Below are 19711 nucleotides of genomic sequence, written 5' to 3' on the forward strand. Positions count from 1 at the left end.
CCAAACCCATCCAAATCATAATACCCATCCAAATGCCTTTTAAATGTTGCAATTCTACTAGCCTCCACCACTTCCTCTAGCAGCTCATTCCATACACATACCACCCTCTGAATGAAAAGGTTGCCTCTCAGGTTTAGGGTGAGAGGGGAGAGACCTATGTCCTCTAGTTCTGGACTCCCCCACCCGATGGAAAAGACTTTGGCTATTTATCCTATTCATGCCCCACATGATTTTGTAAACCTCTATAAGGTCAACCCTCAGCCTCCGACGTTCCAGGGAAAACAGCCATAGCATGTCACTAAAAGAGGAGGTATAGTGGACAGGGAGGAAGGTTATCAGAAATTGCAGCAGGACCTTGATCTGCTGGGGAAGTGGGCTGAGAAATGGAAAACAGAGCCTAATATAGATAAGTGTAACGTCTTGCATTTTGGCAAGTCAAATCAAGGGAGAAATTTCATTGTGAATGGTAAAGCCTTTAGAAGTGTAGTGGAACATTGGGACCTTGGAGTTCAAGTGCACAGTCCTCTGAAAGTGGAATCACAGGTAGACAGGGCAGTGAAGAAAACTTTTGGCACACTCGCCTTCATCCGTCAGGGCACTGAGTATAGAAGTTGGGAAGTGATGTTGCAGTTATACAGGATATTGGTGAGACGTATTATGTTCAGTTTTGGTTACCTTGCTATAGGAAGGGTGTTAATAAACTGGAAAGAGTGCAGAAGAAATTTACAAGGATGTTGCTAGGACTCAATGGTCTGAGCTTATAGGGAGAGGTTGGACAAGCTAGGAGTGTTTTCTTTAGAACACAGGAGACTGAGAAGGCATCTGAGAGAAATGTATACAATCAGGAGAGGTTTGGATAGAGTGAATACACTGTCTTTTTTCCCAGGGTTGGGGAATCGAGGACTAGAGGGCATCAGTTTAAGGTTAGATGGAAAAGAATATAAGGGAACCTGAGGGGCAACTTTCTTACAGAGGATAGTGTGCATGTGGAATAAGCTAGGTCATCTACCGACATTTCCGCCACCTCCAAACGGACCCCACCACCAGGGTTATATTTCCTACCCCACACCTTTCCGCCAAGACCATTCCCTCTGTGACTACCTGGTCAGGTCCACGCCCCCCTACAACCCACCCTCCCATCCTGGCACCTTCCCCTGACACCATAGGAATTGCAAAACCTGCACCCACACCTCCTCCCTCAGCTCCATCCAAGGCCCTAAAGGAGCCTTCCACATCCATCAAAGATTTACCTGCACATCCACATGCACATTTACATGGGGGAGACTGGACATGTCCTAGCAGAGCGCTTTAGGGAACATCTCTGGGACACCCGCACCAATCAACCACACCACCCTGTGGCCCAACATTTCAACTCCCCTTCTACCGAGGACATGGAGGTCCTGGGCCTCCTTCACTGCCGCTCCCTCACCACCAGACGCCTGAAGAATGGCTCATCTTCCACCGTGGAACAGTTCAACCCAAGGGCATCAATGTGGACTTCAACGGTTTCCTCATTTCCCCTTCCCCCACCTCACCCCAGTTCCAAACTTCCAGCTCAGCACTGTCCCCATGACTTGTCCTACCTGCCTATCTTCTTTTCCACCTATCACCTTCATCCCCTCCCCCACTCACCTATTGTACTCTATGCTACTTTCTCCCCATTCCCACCTTCCTCTCATTTATCTCTCCACCCCTCTGCCTGTATTCCTGATGAAGAACTTTTGCCCGAAACGTTGATTTTACTGCTCCTCAGATGCTGTCTGACCGGCTGTGCTTTTCAAACACCACACTTTCCCTATACCCATCCAGATGCCTTTTAAATGTTGTATTTTATCCACCACCACCTCTGACAGCTCATTCCATACATGCACCACCCTCTGCGTGAAAAAGTTGCCCCTCTTGTCCTTTTAACTCTTCTCCTCTCACCTTAAATCTATGTTCTGTCGGTTTTGGCTCCCCAACCAGAGGGAAGAGGTTGCCTTTCATGGTTTAATAAACCTCCAAAAGGTCACCCCTCAGTCTCCAACACTCCAACCCAAACCTATTCAGCTTTTCCCTGTAACCCAAACCCTCCAGTCCTGGCAACATCCTTGTAAATCTTTTCTACACCCTTTCAAGTTTAACAACATCTTTGCTAAAGCAGGGAGACCAGAACTGAAAGCAGAATCTCAAAAGTGGCCTAACCAATAGCTGCAACATGACATCCCAACTCCTATACTCCATGCACTGACCAATAAAGGCAAGTGTAGCAAATGCCACCTTTGCTACCCTGGCTACATGCAACTCCACCCTCAAGGAATTATGAATCTGCACCCCAAGATCTTTGTTCAGCAACACTTTCCAGGACACTACCATTAAGTGTATAATTCCAGTCCTGATTTGCTTTAGCAAAATGCAAAACCTCACATTTATCTGAATTATATTCCATCTGCCACTCCTCAGCCTATCTTCACTGTCTACTACATCACCAGTTTTGGTTGTTAGTCTATGCAAATAGATGGCATTTTCTAACTGTTTGTCAGTAATCTTTGCAAGCTTCTTGATTGTTTCGTCAAAGAATAATTAGTTTCTTACAATGAACTGAGCCGCTTATATCATAATGCTGGTTAAATTTTAAAACTTACAATCCCCTAATCTTGGTTATGACATTAGATAGATATGGGTGGAAAGGGTAAATCTTCTGCAGTTGTAGTACCATTCTTTACTTTTGTCTCTAGCCATTTCTCTTGAGGAACAATTAGCTATAATTCTTATTTGAATTAAGCTCCTAAATTTGTGGAAAAGGTTTGATTATTGTGCATGGCTTTGACTTTTAGTTTTCACTGCCAGGTAATGACCTCACAATGGAAGACGTTGACATTTTAAACCAGTTCCTTTCAAGAGATCAGGAAAGATCAAGCTCTAATGAAACACTGGCTACAGAGGCCTGGCTGCGACCAGGGACATCAGAAACATTAAAAAGGTTTATGGCTGATCGTACGCTACTTTATTGAGGATCTTCAGCTAACTTACCATTTAGTTGGAAGCAAGGTAATTGCACAGTCAGTGACCAAATTGGTAGAACTAGTAAAAGATTATTTGTGCCTTCACTAGGAAAAAATGTTTATTGTAAACTCTTGATGCACTTTGTCATTTAGATACTTCAATTCAGGATGTTGTCTGTAAACCAGCATGTGGCCTTGAATAAACAAAATGCAAAAAAAACCCATAAATTATCTTGGATCTTTTTAATACTGAAGTGTGCTAGATAATATCACATTAATCATAATTTTCCAAAGTAGACACTGGTAAAACTTGAAACAAAATTTGTATTTTGGTTGCTAGATCTAGCATTAATCAGTGCTGATAAGCTGAATGTATTATTTATGTACCATTGTTCCTCATAACCGTCAGATTTGTATGTAGTTGTGTACAAAACGTAATAAAATTGTGTTTTTAAGTTGTGTCTTGAGTATTTTGAAAAGTTAAAATCTAGGGGGGGGGGGGGGGGGGGGTGCGCGCAATTGCCCTTTTAAGTGCATTGGTTTACAATCCCCAGGTTGGGACAGAAAGAGACAATTGTACATTAAGATTTTCACTAAACCAGGCACCAGCAATACAAACTGAAGGAAAGGGACTTTCTCTAATCCCTTCAGCACATTGTTTCTTAATTCCAGCTAACATAATTTGTGCCAATTCTTCAAGGTTAAGTTTCCACATTTCTTCCAGGTTTATGATGAGCTCATTTATTGCACAAGGGCTTTTGCAGCAATTTTTTTCAATAATATCACAACACTAACTTCACCCATGCTGTGCAGTGCTTCAAGTCTAGCTGTGGATGTTCGAAAAGTAATGCACCAGGAAGATCAGAGCCCATTATTTGTTGTTGTATCACCATAGTCTTACCAGATCATAGGGCCTGCTCTCTCATTAGAGAGAGAAACGACTGATGGTGATTTAACCTGAGGGCCACCAGATCTCCAGTGAGGGAAGAGGTTGAGAAGGAGAGTCCTTCATGGTAACTTCAAACCCACATTGTTGGCATCACACTGCTCTGCAACAATCCAGCCAACTGAGCTAAACTGATTCCCATATATATGATAGTATTTAGTCTAAATATAATAAAATATTAGAGAGAAGCTCAAGTTTGAAAACAGTTCCTGACCTTGCATCCTCCTTGATTAGTCTGCCTTAAACCCTAATTTGTGGATATTGACAAAAACCTCACAATAAAAGATGTTTCTACTTGAACTGCTTCATCAACGGAAGATCAGGAGAATGAATGTTTGATTTCACAGTATTCAGTTCCAGTTGCAACCTCTCAGCTCCACCATTAATTACTGACCACTTGAAATAACCATCTCCATCAAATAGAATCTAACTATCCACCCTTCCCAGAGATCAGATTGCCATTGCTGAAACACCTCCATCCTAAGAATTACATCTATGAAATGTAGTTGTAAGATCTGATTTGAACATTCAATAACTAATCTGCCAACTCCCAAAGCACTGCTACAAGATACAATTCATGATTCTATTAGATTACGCCAATTGTTTGGTACAAGATACCAGCACCATTCCAGGCAAAGCAGCCAACTTCATTGGCACCCTCCATAGATGAGGTGTATATCTACAAGATGCCTTGCAGCAACTCACCAAGGCACCTTCCGAACCCATGATAGTTAACAGCTAGCAGAAAAAGGAAAGCAAGTGCATGAGAATTTGTACGTGGTGACAGTCCCCTCCAAGTCTCACACCACCCAATAAAATAAAACCAAAGAACTGCGGATACTGGAAATCTGAAACAAGAACAAAAATTGCTAGAGAAGTTCAGATTTGGCAGCATCTAGGAAAGTGATATCTAGGTTGATGACAAGGGTGATGGTGGTGGTGTGGGGCACAGATGCCACTGGTCCCGAATTTCTCCAGAATTTCTGTTTTTCCTGCGCACTACCCAACTTTGAATCAGTAAAGGTTTTGGCAATATATTTCCAAGACCATGAATACCTCCATAACAGCCCTGGATGTAAACTTGCAACACAGACAAATTTACACATTCTTAACAAACAAAATATCTTTATTGATGTAAGAGTGGCCCCATACATGCATAGACCAAAATGGCCCATGGCTGCTCATACAAAATGCCCAATGAGAAATAAGTGAAGCTAACCAGCTCCTGCTGTAGGAACGTAGCGCCCCCCCCCCCCCCGGACTGGGGATGAAGACTCAGAAGGCAGGCAAGTGGCAGACTTTTATTCAAGCAACTGATTGGATTGTATTTCCCGTTGTCCTAATTATATGTAAATTATGTAAATAAAACAAAAAAAGTTAGTTTTAACTACTTGCGATAAGATTTGTAATATTGACTTATGTCAAAATTAGTTATAAAGAGTAAAGTTTACAGCTCCTTCTACTGTTACCACTTTTGTAATTGATGGGGAGTGAATAATCTGTTTTGTGGGCATTTTGTTTTAAGAGATAAAAGAAAGCATTTCCTGAGGTTGATTAACTTTCACACCTATGTTTAAATGTTTTCTCCACTAATGCTTCAATCACGCTTTTGGTTATATGTGTATCTATCCTTTATGTTAAAACTACCTCTATGATTATCTGAAGAACCTTTTAATGAGAATCTATTTCTTCATAATGCAAGCAATTTCAAAGTAACAATTATTTATTATAAAATAACTTTAGCTGTTGTTTTCTGCACCTGCTGGACTGGCTGGTTCATGGGCTATGACTCATACCTGGTGTTACTCATTTACTGGGACAATCATCCTTTTATTCGTGAGGCTAGAATCAATCACTTGTCTATGCTTAGGCATCTTCTTCTCTGACTTTAGGCATCCCCTTATCACATGTCTCAGATGCAAACCTTGGAGTAGTTATGTTCAAAGGTACCATTATGTTTCACTATGTGAACAGGTTGGTAAGCTTCGCTTACTTCTCATCTGATGTGAACAGACATGGGCCATTTTGGATAAGCCACACTGTATTTCTAAAAATATTAAAATAACATTTAGACTATACTTGCCTGGAAATTCTAGATTCACTATAATCTACTGAGAACATAGGCAGAGATATTTTGATCAGGTTCCAAAACTCTTTTTCTCTCCCTGATCCAATTAGAATTTACCCACCTACCTTTAAGATGTCTTCTGTACAGGAAATTCCTGACAGGGACCTCCTTTTGCAAACTTGTCCAGTAATCCACTAATCCAGAGGTGAAGATAATTGGAGTAGCAATAAGTCACCCTTTATACAGCAGTCAGTTGCTGTGTGCAATAATTTAGATGTCCAGTAGTATAGCTTTGGCAGTATGGAAGGCAAGTATAGAATTAGGATGCCAGTTAGTCAAGTGGTTAAAGTGCTAGCAAAGTGATAGCATGCTTAGGGTACTTTAGGGATGGATGATGTTTGATCTAAGGATCCAGGTTGGCTGCAGGTTTATCGGATTTGGGGTGGGGTTCTTGGAGTCACAGAATCATCTTGGCTGGGGTGTTTAAGGAGTTGAGATTGAAGTGGAGGGCATGCATCTCTAATCTGGTGTTCAGTTTAACAGTTACCTAAGAGTTAGAGTATTTCTTCTAAATTCTCTTAGCTTTCCCAGACAGTTATTAACATAAATGACCTGGGCATCCCACAATCTGAAGAGGAGAAAGTGAGAACTGCAGATGCTGGAGATCAGAGTCGAGAGTTGCTGGGAAAGCACAGCAGGTCAGGCAGCAGCCGAGGAGCAGGAGAATTGACGTTTTGGGCATAAGCCCTTCATCAGGAATGATATTCCCGATCTTTCTCATTTTCATTCCTGATGAAGGGCTTATGCCCGAAACGTTGATTTTCCTGCTCCTCGGATGCTGCTTGACCTGCCGTGCTTTCCCAGCAACACACTCTCGACCCACAATCAGAAGAATCGGGAATTCTGCAAGGTCCCAAGGTGCAACTCCAGTTTATGCTGTAGAAATTACTCTCTGGTGATTGGAATATTGGGACATAGTTCAGTAATTATCTAGAAGTAAACAGAATATTTACACATGCTTTATAGACTATGTAAAAACTTTCAATCATATACATCACCAAAGGTTAATAGACGTGTTGTTGAAATGTGAAGTTGATAGTAAAGATGTGAGATTTATCCAGAGCCAATACTGGAGAAAATAGGCTAGAAGAGATAATATGGGAAAAATTACAAGTGAACATAGGACTATGACAAGACTATACACTGTCACGCAAGTTCTGGAATTTCTCCATTATAGAATATTTACAAAATTGGATGTACCTTCAGATAAAAATTAGAAACAAGGTTCTTAAACAATGGAATGAAATTAACCACCTTCCATCTTCTGAAACTTCACCAGTGGCTAAAGATGAAGCAAAAATCTCTGCAAGGATTCTGCAATCTCCACAATGTCCAAGGATATGGAGTTAGGCCACAGATCAGCCATGATCTCAATGAATGGCAGAACAGGCTCAAGGGACTGAATGGTCTAATCTGGTTGCTAACATTGTGAAATCATCAGCAAACATCTGTACTTCAGCTTTATGTTAGAGGAAAGCGTACCAATGAACATAGGAACAGGACTTTCAGACCATTGAGCCTGCTCTGCCATTTAATACGAACATGGCTGATAGAAAATCATAACCCCTTTGACAATATTATCCCCATAATCCACCACCCCACTGGTAACCAGAAATCTGTCAATCTCTACCTTAAACATACTTAAAGATTGAACGTTCACAATCTGTAGGGGTAGAGAATTCCAGATTTACAATCCTCATCTCGATCCCAAGTGGCACCCCCTTTAGTTATTTTTACATTATGCCCCTGGTTCTACGCTCTCCAGCCAGAAGAAATGACTCAGCTGCATTTACTCTGTGTATCCATTTAAATATTTTGTAAGTTTTAATGAGATCACCTCTCACTCTTTGAAATTCTAGAAAATAAAGGTTCAGATACTCAAACTTTCTTCATATGACAGGAACAAACATAGTCAGGAGACAAGAACTACACGGTGTACTCCAGATGTAGTCTATACTGAGCAGGCAGTAATCGCCAGGTTGGATGCATCCTGCTGCACATACCTGAGAAATGTTTCAAATTTGTTTAAAAAACATTTCTGGGATTTACCTATGAAAGAACTGAAACCAATGGTCATTCGAAAAGATGAGACACTTAACAAACAATCCAGGTCTTTTTCAATATATCATTTCAGTTGTATCACACTTACAAACGTTTGCTATAAATTCTGTCTTACGATCTTATCCATCACAACCACCTGATGAAGGAGCAATGCTCCGAAAGTTAGTGCTTCTAAATAAACCTGTTGGACTATAACCTTATGCTGTGCGATTTTTTAACTTTAGAGTTTATAGCTTTTGCAATATCCAGTAACTTCTGCTGTTTCTTGATAGCACACAGTGAATAAAATTGGTTGAAGACTGGCATCTGCCATGCTGGGAACTACTGGAGGAGGCAGAGATTGATTATTCATTTAGCACTTCTGGCTAAAGGTTGTTGCAAATGCTAAAATGTAGCTTTTGCCCTGATATGTGTGGCTCCTCTCTCATTGAGTAAAGGGATATTTTTGGAGCAATCTCCTCCACTGATTTAATTGTCCAACTGATCCATTGGCTGAGAAACTGCCTAGCCTGTCAATCCCTTTCCGCTTATGCTGCTTAGCTTTCAGGTGCTGAAAATGTGTTGCTGGAAAAGCACAGTAGGTCAGGCAGCATCCAGGGAACAGGAGAATCGACGTTTCGGGCATAAGCCCTTCTTCAGGAATGAGGAAAGTTTGTCCAGCAGGCTAAGGTAAAAGGTAGGGAGGAGGGACTTGGGGGAGGGGCGTCAGAAATGCGATAGGTGGAGGGAAGTCAAGGTGAGGGTGATAGGTCAGACTGGGGTGGGGGCGGAGAGGTCAGGAAGAAGATTGCAGGTTGGGAAGGCGGTGCTGAATTCGATGGATTTGACTGAGACAAGGTGGGGGGAGGGGAAATGAGGAAACTGGTGAAATCCGAGTTCATCCCTTGTGGTTGGAGGGTTCCTAGGCGGAAGATGAGGCGCTCTTCCTCCAACTGTCGTGTTGTTGTGGTCTGGCGATGGAGGAGTCCAAAGACCTGCATATCCTTGGTGGAGTGGGAGGGGGAGTTGAAGTGTTGAGCCACAGGGTGGTTGGGTTGGTTGGTCCGGGTGTCCCAGAGGTGTTCTCTGAAACGCTCCGCAAGTAGGCGGCCTGTCTCCCCAATATAGAGGAGGCCACATCGGGTGCAGAGGATGCAATAGATGGTGTGTGTGGAGGTGCAGGTGAATCTGTGGCGGATATGGAAGTTTCCTTTGGGGCCTTGGAGGGAGGTGAGGGGGGAGGTGTGGGCGCAAGTCTTGCACCTCCTGCGGTTGCAGGGGAAGGTGCCGGGAGTGGAGGTTCGGTTGGTGGGGGGTGTGGATCTGACGAGGGAGTCACGGAGGGAGTGGTCTTTACGGAATGCTGATAGGGGAGGGGAGGGAAATATATCCTTGGTGGTGGGGTCCGTTTGGAGGTGGCGGAAATGACGACGGTTGATGCACTGTACATGGAGATTGGTGGGGTGGTAGGTGAGGACCAGTGGGGTTCTGTCCTGGTGGCGGTTGGAGGGGCGGGGCTCAAGGGTGGAGGAGCGGGAAGTGGAAGAGATGCAGTGGAGGGCATCATCGACCACGTCGGGGGGGGAAATTGCGGTCCTTGAAGGCCATCTGGGTTGTACGTTTTTGGAACTGGTCCTCCTGGGAGCAGATGCGGCGGAGACGAAGGAATTGGGAGAATGGGATGGCATTTTTACAGGGGGCAGGGTGGGAGGAGGTGTAGTCCAGGTAGCTGTGGGACTCGGTCGGTTTGTAGTAGATGTCCGTGTTGATTCGGTCGCCTGAGATAGAAATAGAAAGGTCGAGGAAGGGGAGGGAGGAATCTGAGACTGTCCAGGTGAATGTGAGGTCGGGGTGGAAGGTGTTGGTGAAGTGGATGAACTGTTCAACCTCCTCGTGGGAGCACGAGGCGGCGCCGATACAGTCATCGATGTAGCGGAGGAAAAGGTGGGGGGTGGGGCCAGTGTAGTTGCGGAAGATGGGACTGTTCCACATATCCTACGAAGAGGCAGGCATAGCTGGGGCCCATGCGGGTGCCCATGGCTACTCCTTTCGTTTGGAGAAAGTGGGAGGATTGGAAAGAGAAGTTGTTCAGGGTGAGGACCAGTTCAGTCAGTCGAAGGAGGGTGTCAGTGGAAGGGTACTGGTCGGTACGGCGGGAAAGGAAGAAGCGGAGGGCTTTGAGTCCTTCGTGGTGGGGGATGGAGGTGTACAGGGACTGGATATCCATGGTGAAAGTAAGGCGTTGGGGACCGGGGAAGCGAAAATCATGGAGCAGGTGGAGGGCATGGGTGGTGTCCCGAACGTAGGTGGGGAGTTCTTGGACTAAGGGGGACAGGACGGTGTCAAGGTATGCGGAGATGAGTTCGGTGGGGCAGGAGCAGGCGGAGACAATGGGTTGGCCGGGGCAGTCAGGTTTGTGGATTTTGGGCAGGAGGTAGAAGCGGGCGGTGCGGGGTTGTGGGACTATGAGGTTGGAGGCGGTGGATGGAGATCCCCCGAGGTGATGAGGTTATGGATGGTCTGGGAGATGATGGTTTGGTGGTGGGGAGTGGGGTCATGGTCAAGGGGGCAGTAGGAGGAGGTATCTGCGAGCTGGCGTTTGGCCTCAGCGTTGTAAAGGTCGGTGCGCCAAACTACTACCGCGCCTCCCTTGTCTGCTGGTTTGATAGTGAGGTTGGGGTTGCAATGGAGGGAGATTTCAGGTGGTTTGGTATTGCAGTCTAATCAGGTTGACATCCATTTTTAACTTCGCCTAGTGTTGCTCCTGGGAAACCCTCCTGCACTTTTCATTGAACCACTGCACTGGTAAAAGAGAGTTCAAAAACTTTATTGAGCCATGACCTGATTAGAATACGCCAGATGATAACCAATATTGTACAGAAAGTTGTACATATTTTTACATAGAAAACTTTACATGTCTGTACCATATACATTTTAACCTTCTCCAAATATTTATTTTCTACATCCACAGTGACTAGGAATGCTTGGAACTCTGTGTAGCCATTTTTTTTAATTAAAGCCCATTTCACAGCTTCTTAATAATTAGATTTCAGTATATTTCCTCATCCCAACCCTAAACTGATTCATTATTCAATATATTTAATTTAACATCAAATTTTATACACAGACAGTATAACCTATGTCAAACATGGAGACAGTTTTATGTCAGTGCAAATGCACCTCAGATCAACCTGCAGTGATTCAAATTCCAGTTGATAAGATCAATCCTTTTTTTTTTAATAACAGGCCCTAGTCTGTAATATACAGTTAGGGGAAAACTCACCTTTATTGACAGGGTAACCAGTCTGCTAATTACATTAACACAACAATCTTAGTGCCTCTTTCCTCTAATAACTGTGCATACATCGGAGTTTCCATTACAACTGCATGAGCAACATTAAAGAAAATTTAAAATAAATCACAAAGTCAAAAGCAAAACAACCCAGTGCACACAATGAACAATAAAATAGCTGTAACAGCAGAAAATCAACATAAAATACTGAAATCAAAGAAACCCATTCTGGAAGAACTACATAGTGTTAATATCATACTTTACAGATTTATATTTCTGTACAACAGATTCACAGAAGGATGGTCATTGTAATTTTAATGGTCATGAGCTGTGCAAACAAAAAATAGTTACTGAACAATGTTCAACTGATCTTTGCTAGTATCTGTAACAATTGTAATTTAATTATATCTTCCAACCTGCCTGTAAGATGCTACACGATTAGATTTCCCTTATAACATATATATTACTCATAGTGCCAAATTCTTCTGCCCAGAAGTTTAAACTACAGTATGCATTTAAATATTTTCTCTACTTTACAATATGCACTGCATCCTGTCCATGTTTGTGTTCGAGTCACAGCCTTCTCCACACTAAATTGCATTTCAAAGTGTGACTGTACCACAAAATGCTGATTCCATGCTCAGCACGGGTCAGCACTCAATCATTACCTTGAATCATTCGGATAATTAATTCAATGAAATAGAGCATTTTAAACTAATATTACAGCTCACCCATCTGCATCTTCTGGGCAGGTTACAAACCAACAGAGTTAAAGCACCATCCTTTACAAAAAGATCAAGAAAGGATCGAGGCAGGAGTGAGTGAGTCAACGTAACCAACCGCAGGCTAGTCCTTTTCCGATTTATAACAGAATGCCTTAGCCAAGACCTTGATCATCATTGCAGCTTGATGGGTCCATGCTCTTGGTCTGAAGGATGAGATATTTTAAAGACCACACCAATGCGGAGATAAAATTTGCGTAGAACAGCTCTCAATTCTGGAATCAGATTAAATTGCATAATTTCACACAAAAGAGGGTAGTACTTTGATGCATGGGCCTTGAACTGGAAAGAAAAAGACAAAAGGATAATTAAAATAACGAAACAAAGAATTGCATGATATTACTATCCATATTTTAAACTGATATAATCCATGTCCTTAGTGCTTCACCATGGCTGAATCTCTACCATTATTTTTATTTTAATTACAGCTTCTCCCTTTGGAACAAAGTCTGATGTAATTATACCTCACGCTACTTTCCAACACACGTCAGATCTTCTGACCATCCCTTTCTGTATAGACAACATTGGTTTAAATGCATTTAAATTTTGTAGATTTTCTGTTCAGTGGGCATTTCAGATTCTGTTATCCAGGCATTTAATAAACTGGCTTTATCAAAATGATTCGAGTTCAGTGAGTATGCATTTAGCACTTAGGTTTCCTGTCAATCTGAACTTACAAGACTGAAGTAATTCTAGGAAAAAAGGTATCAAGTATTTGTTACTCAGCTCTTTTACCTAGACATACGTTACTGCAAGCTCTCATTAGGAAACTCAGTGGAGAAATACTGTAAACTGCTTTAAAACTTCAAAACTGCATAACAATAGGATGAATTTTCAAATGTATAAGTCCCCAGTCAAATGCACTTCACTGCTAACTACAACTCTGCTCGATATAATTTAGTCCTTTTAAAATTATTTAAAAAGGAAAAAATTGCATAAAACAGCTTCAATTTGTCAGAGTAAATAAGAAAATCATAAGACAGTACAAACATATATTGAGAAAAATGCTTAATTTGTATTTAACAATCTCTGCCTTGTGATCATCCACTAAAAAGACTCAACATAAACAAATAACTCACGCTAGCGCTTGCACAAACAGGCAATTTTAATTCTCAATCCTACCCTTTCATCATTTATTTTGAGGACTTTAGTTAAAAAAAGTAGCAGTAGATTGGTCCAGGCCTCCCGGTGACTTTCTGAGGTCAGTGTCAGGAAGTAGCTGAGAGCTTCACTGCAAACACTATCAAAAGAAAATTGCAGGTATCAGTTACATCAAATCAGTATTCTGTAATTTTCAAAAAAACTAAGCAACCTAATTATAAATCCAATACTCTTCTTAGCTCTTTAACTCATTTAACCAGGTAAAATTATATACCATTTTAAAATTAAAGATTTTAGATTAGATTAGATTCCCTACAGCGTGGAAACAGGCCCTTCGGCCCAACAAGTCCAAACCAACGCTCCGAGAACTAACCCAGTCAAACCCATTTACCTCTGACTAATGCATCTAACACTATGGGCAATTTAGCATGGCCAATTCACCTGACCTGCACATGTTTGGACTGTAGGAGGAAACTGGAGCACCCGGAGGAAACCCATGCAGACATGGGGAGAATGTGCAAACTCCACACAGGCAGTCACCTGAGGCTGGAACCGAACCTGGGACCCTGGTGCTGTGAGGCAGCAGTGCTAACCACGGAGCCATCGAGCCGTCCCCTCCTCCTCCTGTCTCCAAAGTTTCCTCATGCCAAACAGTATCTATGGTAAGCAGCTGATATTTAGGCATCTGATATTCCGTTGATTAACAGAGTTAATATCTGCATGTGAAAATTAAAACTAAAGGGGATAACATCTTTAAAAATATTTTATATGAACAAGCTACAATTCATAGATGATGTGGAGATGCAGCAATACCTGACTGACTTAGACCATCTTTCTAAGATCCTGTACAGCTGCAACATGACCTCCCAACTCCTGTACTCAATACTCTGACCAATAAAGGAAAGCATACCAAATGCCTTCTTCATTCTCCTATCTATCTGCAACTCCACTTTCAAGGAGCTATGAACCTGCACTCCAAGGTCTCTTTGTTCAGCAACACTCCCTAGGACCTTACCATTAAGTGTATAAGTCCTGCTAAGATTTGCTTTCCCAAAATGCAGCACCTCGCATTTATCTGAATTAAATTCCATCTGCTACTTCTCAGCCCATTGGCCCATCTGGTCCAGATCCTGCTGTAATCTGAGGTAACCCTCTTCGCTGTCCACTCCTGGGACTAGATTGGGTTGGGATATTTGGTCAGCATTGGCAGGTTGGACCGAAGGGTCTGTTTCCATGCTGTACATCTCTATGACTCTATGTTGATTGTGGGGTTGGAGCAGTTTGAAAGACAAAAACTGCAATAATTTCAGAAAGTTGTTTATGAAAAATTAATATTCAACTAGCAGTGGTTAAAATAGGGAAGGGAACAAGAATCATTGCAGAATACAAAGAAAATGAAGTTCTGAGGAGGGGTCATTGAACCCAAAATGTTAACTCTGATTTCTCTGCACAGATGTTGCCAGACCTGCTGAGGTTTTCCAGTAATTTCTGTTTTTGTGTATGACAAAGAAAATGGAGCAATTTCCAGTAAGATCCTTATTGGCTCTGAAGCCTCACACATGCCTGTGATGAGGAGGAGGGGGTACGTGTGCCTTCTTTTTATATCCCGACATGGGACGTGGGTCTTGCCTTTTGAAAGTAATGATGAGCTTTCTTCTTGAACCACTGCAGACCTGAGAATACGGGGACACTTTCCACTGAATGATGAAAGACAGCCCTCACTGTGGCTGTGTGAAGACACGGGAAACTTGTATTGCTTTATACTTTGTGAAAAGATTAACAGTTCTTTACAAGTACAGAACTATAAAAAACTGTTTGCATCAATTAAAAGTAATTAAAAGTAAAAATAATCAACAAAAACAATTTTAGAAACTAGGATGGTTGATTCTAGCTAAATTACTGGAAAGTATTTTCTGCTTTAGTTAAAGCAAATTAAAAACAGGAAGAAACTTGGCTCCTTGAGTCTGAAAGATCATTCATTAAAGACCATGGCTAAGCTGTACTCAAACTCTACAGATCCATTTTTGCCCATACCTCTCAATACTGAAGGCTAACAGTCCAACTAATCTCAGATTTTGATTCGGACTACGCGAGAAATGAATCTGCTCACTTGTACAATGGATAAAACAGGCTTGGTAAAACATTTCAGCAGAAATGGTTCAGACTAAATTAAAGGGATTCAAAAGTTGGGGTAAAAAAACAAAGGACATATTGAATTTACCCTGGGGCACAGAAGGCAATAGTTGGAGTTCTTGATGACAGTAAGCACTTTAATATTTCATGGAATACTCAAAAAAATGCTGGATGATTGGATTCCCTGATTTTTGAAAAGCTTAAATTATAACCCGGTGACAATAGCTTGCTGATCTTATGAACAGGAAAACAGATGAGAAGTATCACTAACCATAATTAAACAGTCACCTGGCATGCTTGGGGTACGCTTGACCATTGTTTCAGAAAATAGCAGTTGTGTCTGACACATTTGGTGATTTCTCACACTACGCCAAACCAGCTGAATATCACTTACTTGGATTTAGAAAATGCTTCCTGAGTGTAATGTGAGAGAAACTGTTAAAATTAGTTCCCTACATACTGACAGGGACATTGAGATCCCAAATTGGCCAAAGATCCTTAAGTAAATCCTTAGTTTTAAATTTCCAATGTGATTTTATTGCTAGGACTTGGGAATGTTCCCAGCTTATTATCGATCTGAAGGAAAAAATAAATAGAATAATTAACCAGCGTTGATTTAAAAAATTGGTCCATAGTCTGGACCATGGAAAATCAAACATATTAAAACTAGATTGGACAGGTTGGATAGCTGATACTAGCAAATATCCTCTATTGTCAATGCATTGGTGCAATGAAAACAGGGCTGCAATGCAAGGTTGGGTGAGAATGTTACGACATAGTCAATATTATTATGGTTACACAAAGCTATTGGAATCTGCTAAGGTATGTGTGCACTTATTTCCCTGCCACCAGCTGTTAAATTGGATGATGTTATTGGAATACAGAGGAGTGAAGTGAGAATTTTACATTGAAGAAAACCAGTGGCCAATGTAGATCTACAAGGTCAATGATGAGTGAATTTGATTTGGAGAGAGATAGGATACTGGCAGAAGACTTTTAGAACTGAAGATGACAAAGCATGGAGGATGAGGAACCAGTCAACAGATAGATAATTGGAACATCGGAGTCTGAAAGTGACAAATACATATGTGACGATACTGTGGTTGTTTTTTGAAGAGAGGTTATAAGGCAGAGGTGCTGAGTTAACTACCAAAACCATTGCAGTAAACAGCAGCCTGGATGGTTATGGCCCACTCTCACAAACCAGGATTTTTAGTTTTTCTTTTGTTTTTAGGTTTAGCTTTAAGCAGTTGCTGCGGTGGCCTTGAAGAAGTGGAAGGTATTTCTCCCTCTCCCAGCTACACCCAAAAGCTGGAGCTTCTCTTCCTAGGCTGCTGGATTGTACCCGAGACAAAATCGGTTTTCTGAATTTGCCTTTTTGCCAAAGGCTGTGTTTATGGGATGTTACTATATTGGAGCAGTTAATTAATAGTAAGTACTGTATCTATTATTCTCTTAAGTTTTCCAGTAAAGTTATTCTAAATTCCTCTTTCTTTGGTTGTATTTTAACAACAGTGTTTAAATAAATTGTCTTTTGCTTAATGTCGAGTGGTTTGACTGGTCGGATTGTGTCTGGGACACGACACTTTACGTTTGCCTTGAAAATTAGTAGTACTTAGGCTCTAGGTTACCTCAAGTATTTTAAGGGGTGTGGTCTGGTCCATAACACCTGGATAAGATAAACAATCACACAGAAAACACAACATGCAATGAGCCTGTGTGGTCACGACTGAGTTGCACCCCCACTATGATAGTTAGAAGTTTGCTTTGGGATGACAATTTTTGTGCAAAATTCAAGGTTAATGTTAAAGAAATGTAGAATTTTGAAAGAATGGAATGTTCTGAAAATGTATATAAAGTGATCAATATCTGAAGGAGAATTAGTGAAGAACTACACTAAAAACTATCTTCCTTCTTTTGTACCTAATCAACTTCTGGTTGCAATCTGCCTGAAAATTCAGTCTACATTAATCGCCCCTCAAATCAAACCCTCAAATCAAATCCTCAAAGAAATATTGAAAGCCTGAAAATTACAAATGCATTATCTTAATAATGTCAGAACCCAAACTGTTCAGCTTGATGCATTTCCCATCACACCTTTAGCTCTCAGCGTAATATTGTTAGAACAATAACCCTCAAAGTTGAAAGCTGTGCTATCCAATTACAGTCACAGGAATGGCTACTTACTTTAGTAATCGCTGCTGAACTTCCACCCAAGCATCACGACGGTTTTTATCTGTGTACATTCGGAATAAAATACGCAGGCCGCAAGCAACACTACTGGTTTCTTGCTTCAAAAGATTAGGCTTTGATTTACCTTTGAACCCTGGATTAGTAGAAGGAAAAGAAACACTTGTTTTAACAAACCTTCTGAAATTGTCAATAAAAACAATTCAGTTCTGCAAAGATGATTGATATTTTCCAATCACAGTATTCTCTCAAATAGCATACGTTTCATACGTGTCCCATTGTGGTTAATGTTTCTTATACAAAGATCTGGCTGTTTACTTCTACTTGCAACATTTTGGTGAAGGGAATCACAATTACAAACTGGAAAAGTTGACTATTCTAAAATAAATCAATTACTTCCACAAAATGATTTCGAACAAAATTATATGTAGAACCAATGGTGTGATTAAATAAATTATACTTTAAACTCCATACATTTTGGCAGAAATAATGTAATAAGGAAAAAACAAATGCTAGAGCACATCTGTTCATGAATCAATGCCCACAGTTTACTCCACTCCCACTAAAAACTGGGGTGAACGACTTAAAGAAAAATAAGTCCTATGATTCCTAATCAAGCAGAGTTTGAGTCATGCCCAGTCTGAATGGGCATGGGAGTCTGAAATTCAGTTGGTAAGACATATCAAATTTTGGGAGCATAGTTTAGATGTATAACATTGGAAACCACAGAAGCAAAGTTTAAAAAAAAATTAACTCAGCTAATTTGAAGATTTTATAGCTCATTTATTAACTGTGTGTAATAAGCAAGGACATTGCAAGAAAAAGGTATAAGATACCTGGACATACCTAACACACAGTGTTCTGATCACCTAATTTATTGAGCAGAAAATTGTATGCAACGTGGTTAAATCTCTATTATGGACTTCAAACCAGTAGCAAACCATCAGACAATAAAGCTTCTCTTTGCTCTGTCATGATTGGATATCTACCATTGTTTGAAAGATTATCACAGCATTTAAGAGATTATTTAGTTGGTGTATTGCTGGTAACACTGGTCTCACAGATATTAACATGTGGTGTGTTTAACATTTCTAATGTGGGATATGAGAACATGATCATTCCCAAGGTTATTGCCTGGATCACCATGAGAGATGATATATTCACATCTAGCATAAAGTATTCCTCAGATAAGGGATATGAATATACTGTTTAATTAATGCATTTCAATTTTTGATTATTTAGCAGAAAAGATGATTGAGGGGAATATGGTGGATATTGTCTGTATGGATATTAAAAATGTCACAAAGCAGCACATAAATAACGATTAGAAGCTGGCATAAGGTGTAAGACCGCCACTTTCCTGCCTTATCCCCATAATCCTGGACACTCTGACTGATTAAAAATCCTCTATCTTGACAACCCAGCCTCCAGAGCTCTCTGCAGTAAAGATTTACACTGGCTCCTATTCCTTAAGTTATGTTTTTACTAAAATTAAAATTGAATTTGATTGAAACTAATTTCACAAAGAATTGCTAAATAAACTCAAGGATTCATCACTGTGCCAGACTGGGATATACTGTGCCAGAGATGCCTCCCTTGTTTTCAAACAGTTGGCCTTAACAATTGCATCCAACATGGAATTACACAGCATTGTGTGGATTAATTTCTCTACGGTTCCTGTGATGATAATCCTGTACAGCTAACCTCATGATAATTATTAGACATATACCTGCTTTCCACAGTGCAGTCCTCTGTTCATTGTTAGAATTGAAGGACTTGGCAAATCGATGAGACTCGAGTAGGCAGTCCAGCAACTTGAAAAGCTGCTTTGAAGTTAGGTAGCGATACATTCCCTGGTCTTGTTTTTCAACATGCACATCAGTATTGACTGCATCTCTCTGCAAATGGTAAAGGAAAGCAATGAATTTGCGTATTCAAGTTAGCAGTTCTGACCTTACATGTTAATACAGTACATTGCAAGCCCGAACAGCAACACAAACTGACATACCAATGACTGATGTCTTCATTGTTCTATTTTACATCACTGAGTCACACCATTAAGCTGGAAACTAAGACCATTATTTTGGTGGGGGGGGGTGAGATGTGGTGGGTATA

At 41.0% G+C, this 19711-nt stretch overlaps 2 protein-coding genes across 7 annotated transcripts in view; one reads left to right on the forward strand and one right to left on the reverse strand.

The window, feature by feature from the left end:
- cspp1a (centrosome and spindle pole associated protein 1a) overlaps window positions 1–3439 on the forward strand; it is a 175520-nt gene extending 172081 nt beyond the window's left edge. For all 5 annotated transcript variants that reach the window (XM_087985950.1, XM_043689245.2, XM_043689243.2 and 2 more), the window contains one exon: window positions 2830–3439. In XM_087985950.1, the coding sequence (XP_087842076.1) occupies window positions 2830–2993 (164 nt within the window). In that variant the 3' untranslated portion in view covers window positions 2994–3439. The remainder of the gene's footprint in view (window positions 1–2829) is intronic.
- A 7470-nt stretch (window positions 3440–10909) lies between these two features.
- The window catches only part of arfgef1 (ARF guanine nucleotide exchange factor 1), a 210894-nt gene continuing 202092 nt past the window's right edge, over window positions 10910–19711 (reverse strand). For both annotated transcript variants that reach the window (XM_043689241.2, XM_043689239.2), the window contains 4 exons: window positions 19326–19494; window positions 17594–17732; window positions 13295–13412; window positions 10910–12454 (listed from right to left, as the gene is read on the reverse strand). In XM_043689241.2, coding sequence (XP_043545176.2) covers window positions 12287–12454; window positions 13295–13412; window positions 17594–17732; window positions 19326–19494 — 594 coding nt within the window. In that variant the 3' untranslated portion in view covers window positions 10910–12286. The remainder of the gene's footprint in view (window positions 12455–13294; window positions 13413–17593; window positions 17733–19325; window positions 19495–19711) is intronic.

The sequence above is a fragment of the Chiloscyllium plagiosum genome, unplaced genomic scaffold, assembly GCF_037043375.1.
Source record: "Chiloscyllium plagiosum isolate Xiang-an unplaced genomic scaffold, Cpla_swu_hap1 HiC_scaffold_4, whole genome shotgun sequence".
In the NCBI taxonomy this organism is placed as follows: Eukaryota; Metazoa; Chordata; class Chondrichthyes; order Orectolobiformes; family Hemiscylliidae; genus Chiloscyllium; species Chiloscyllium plagiosum.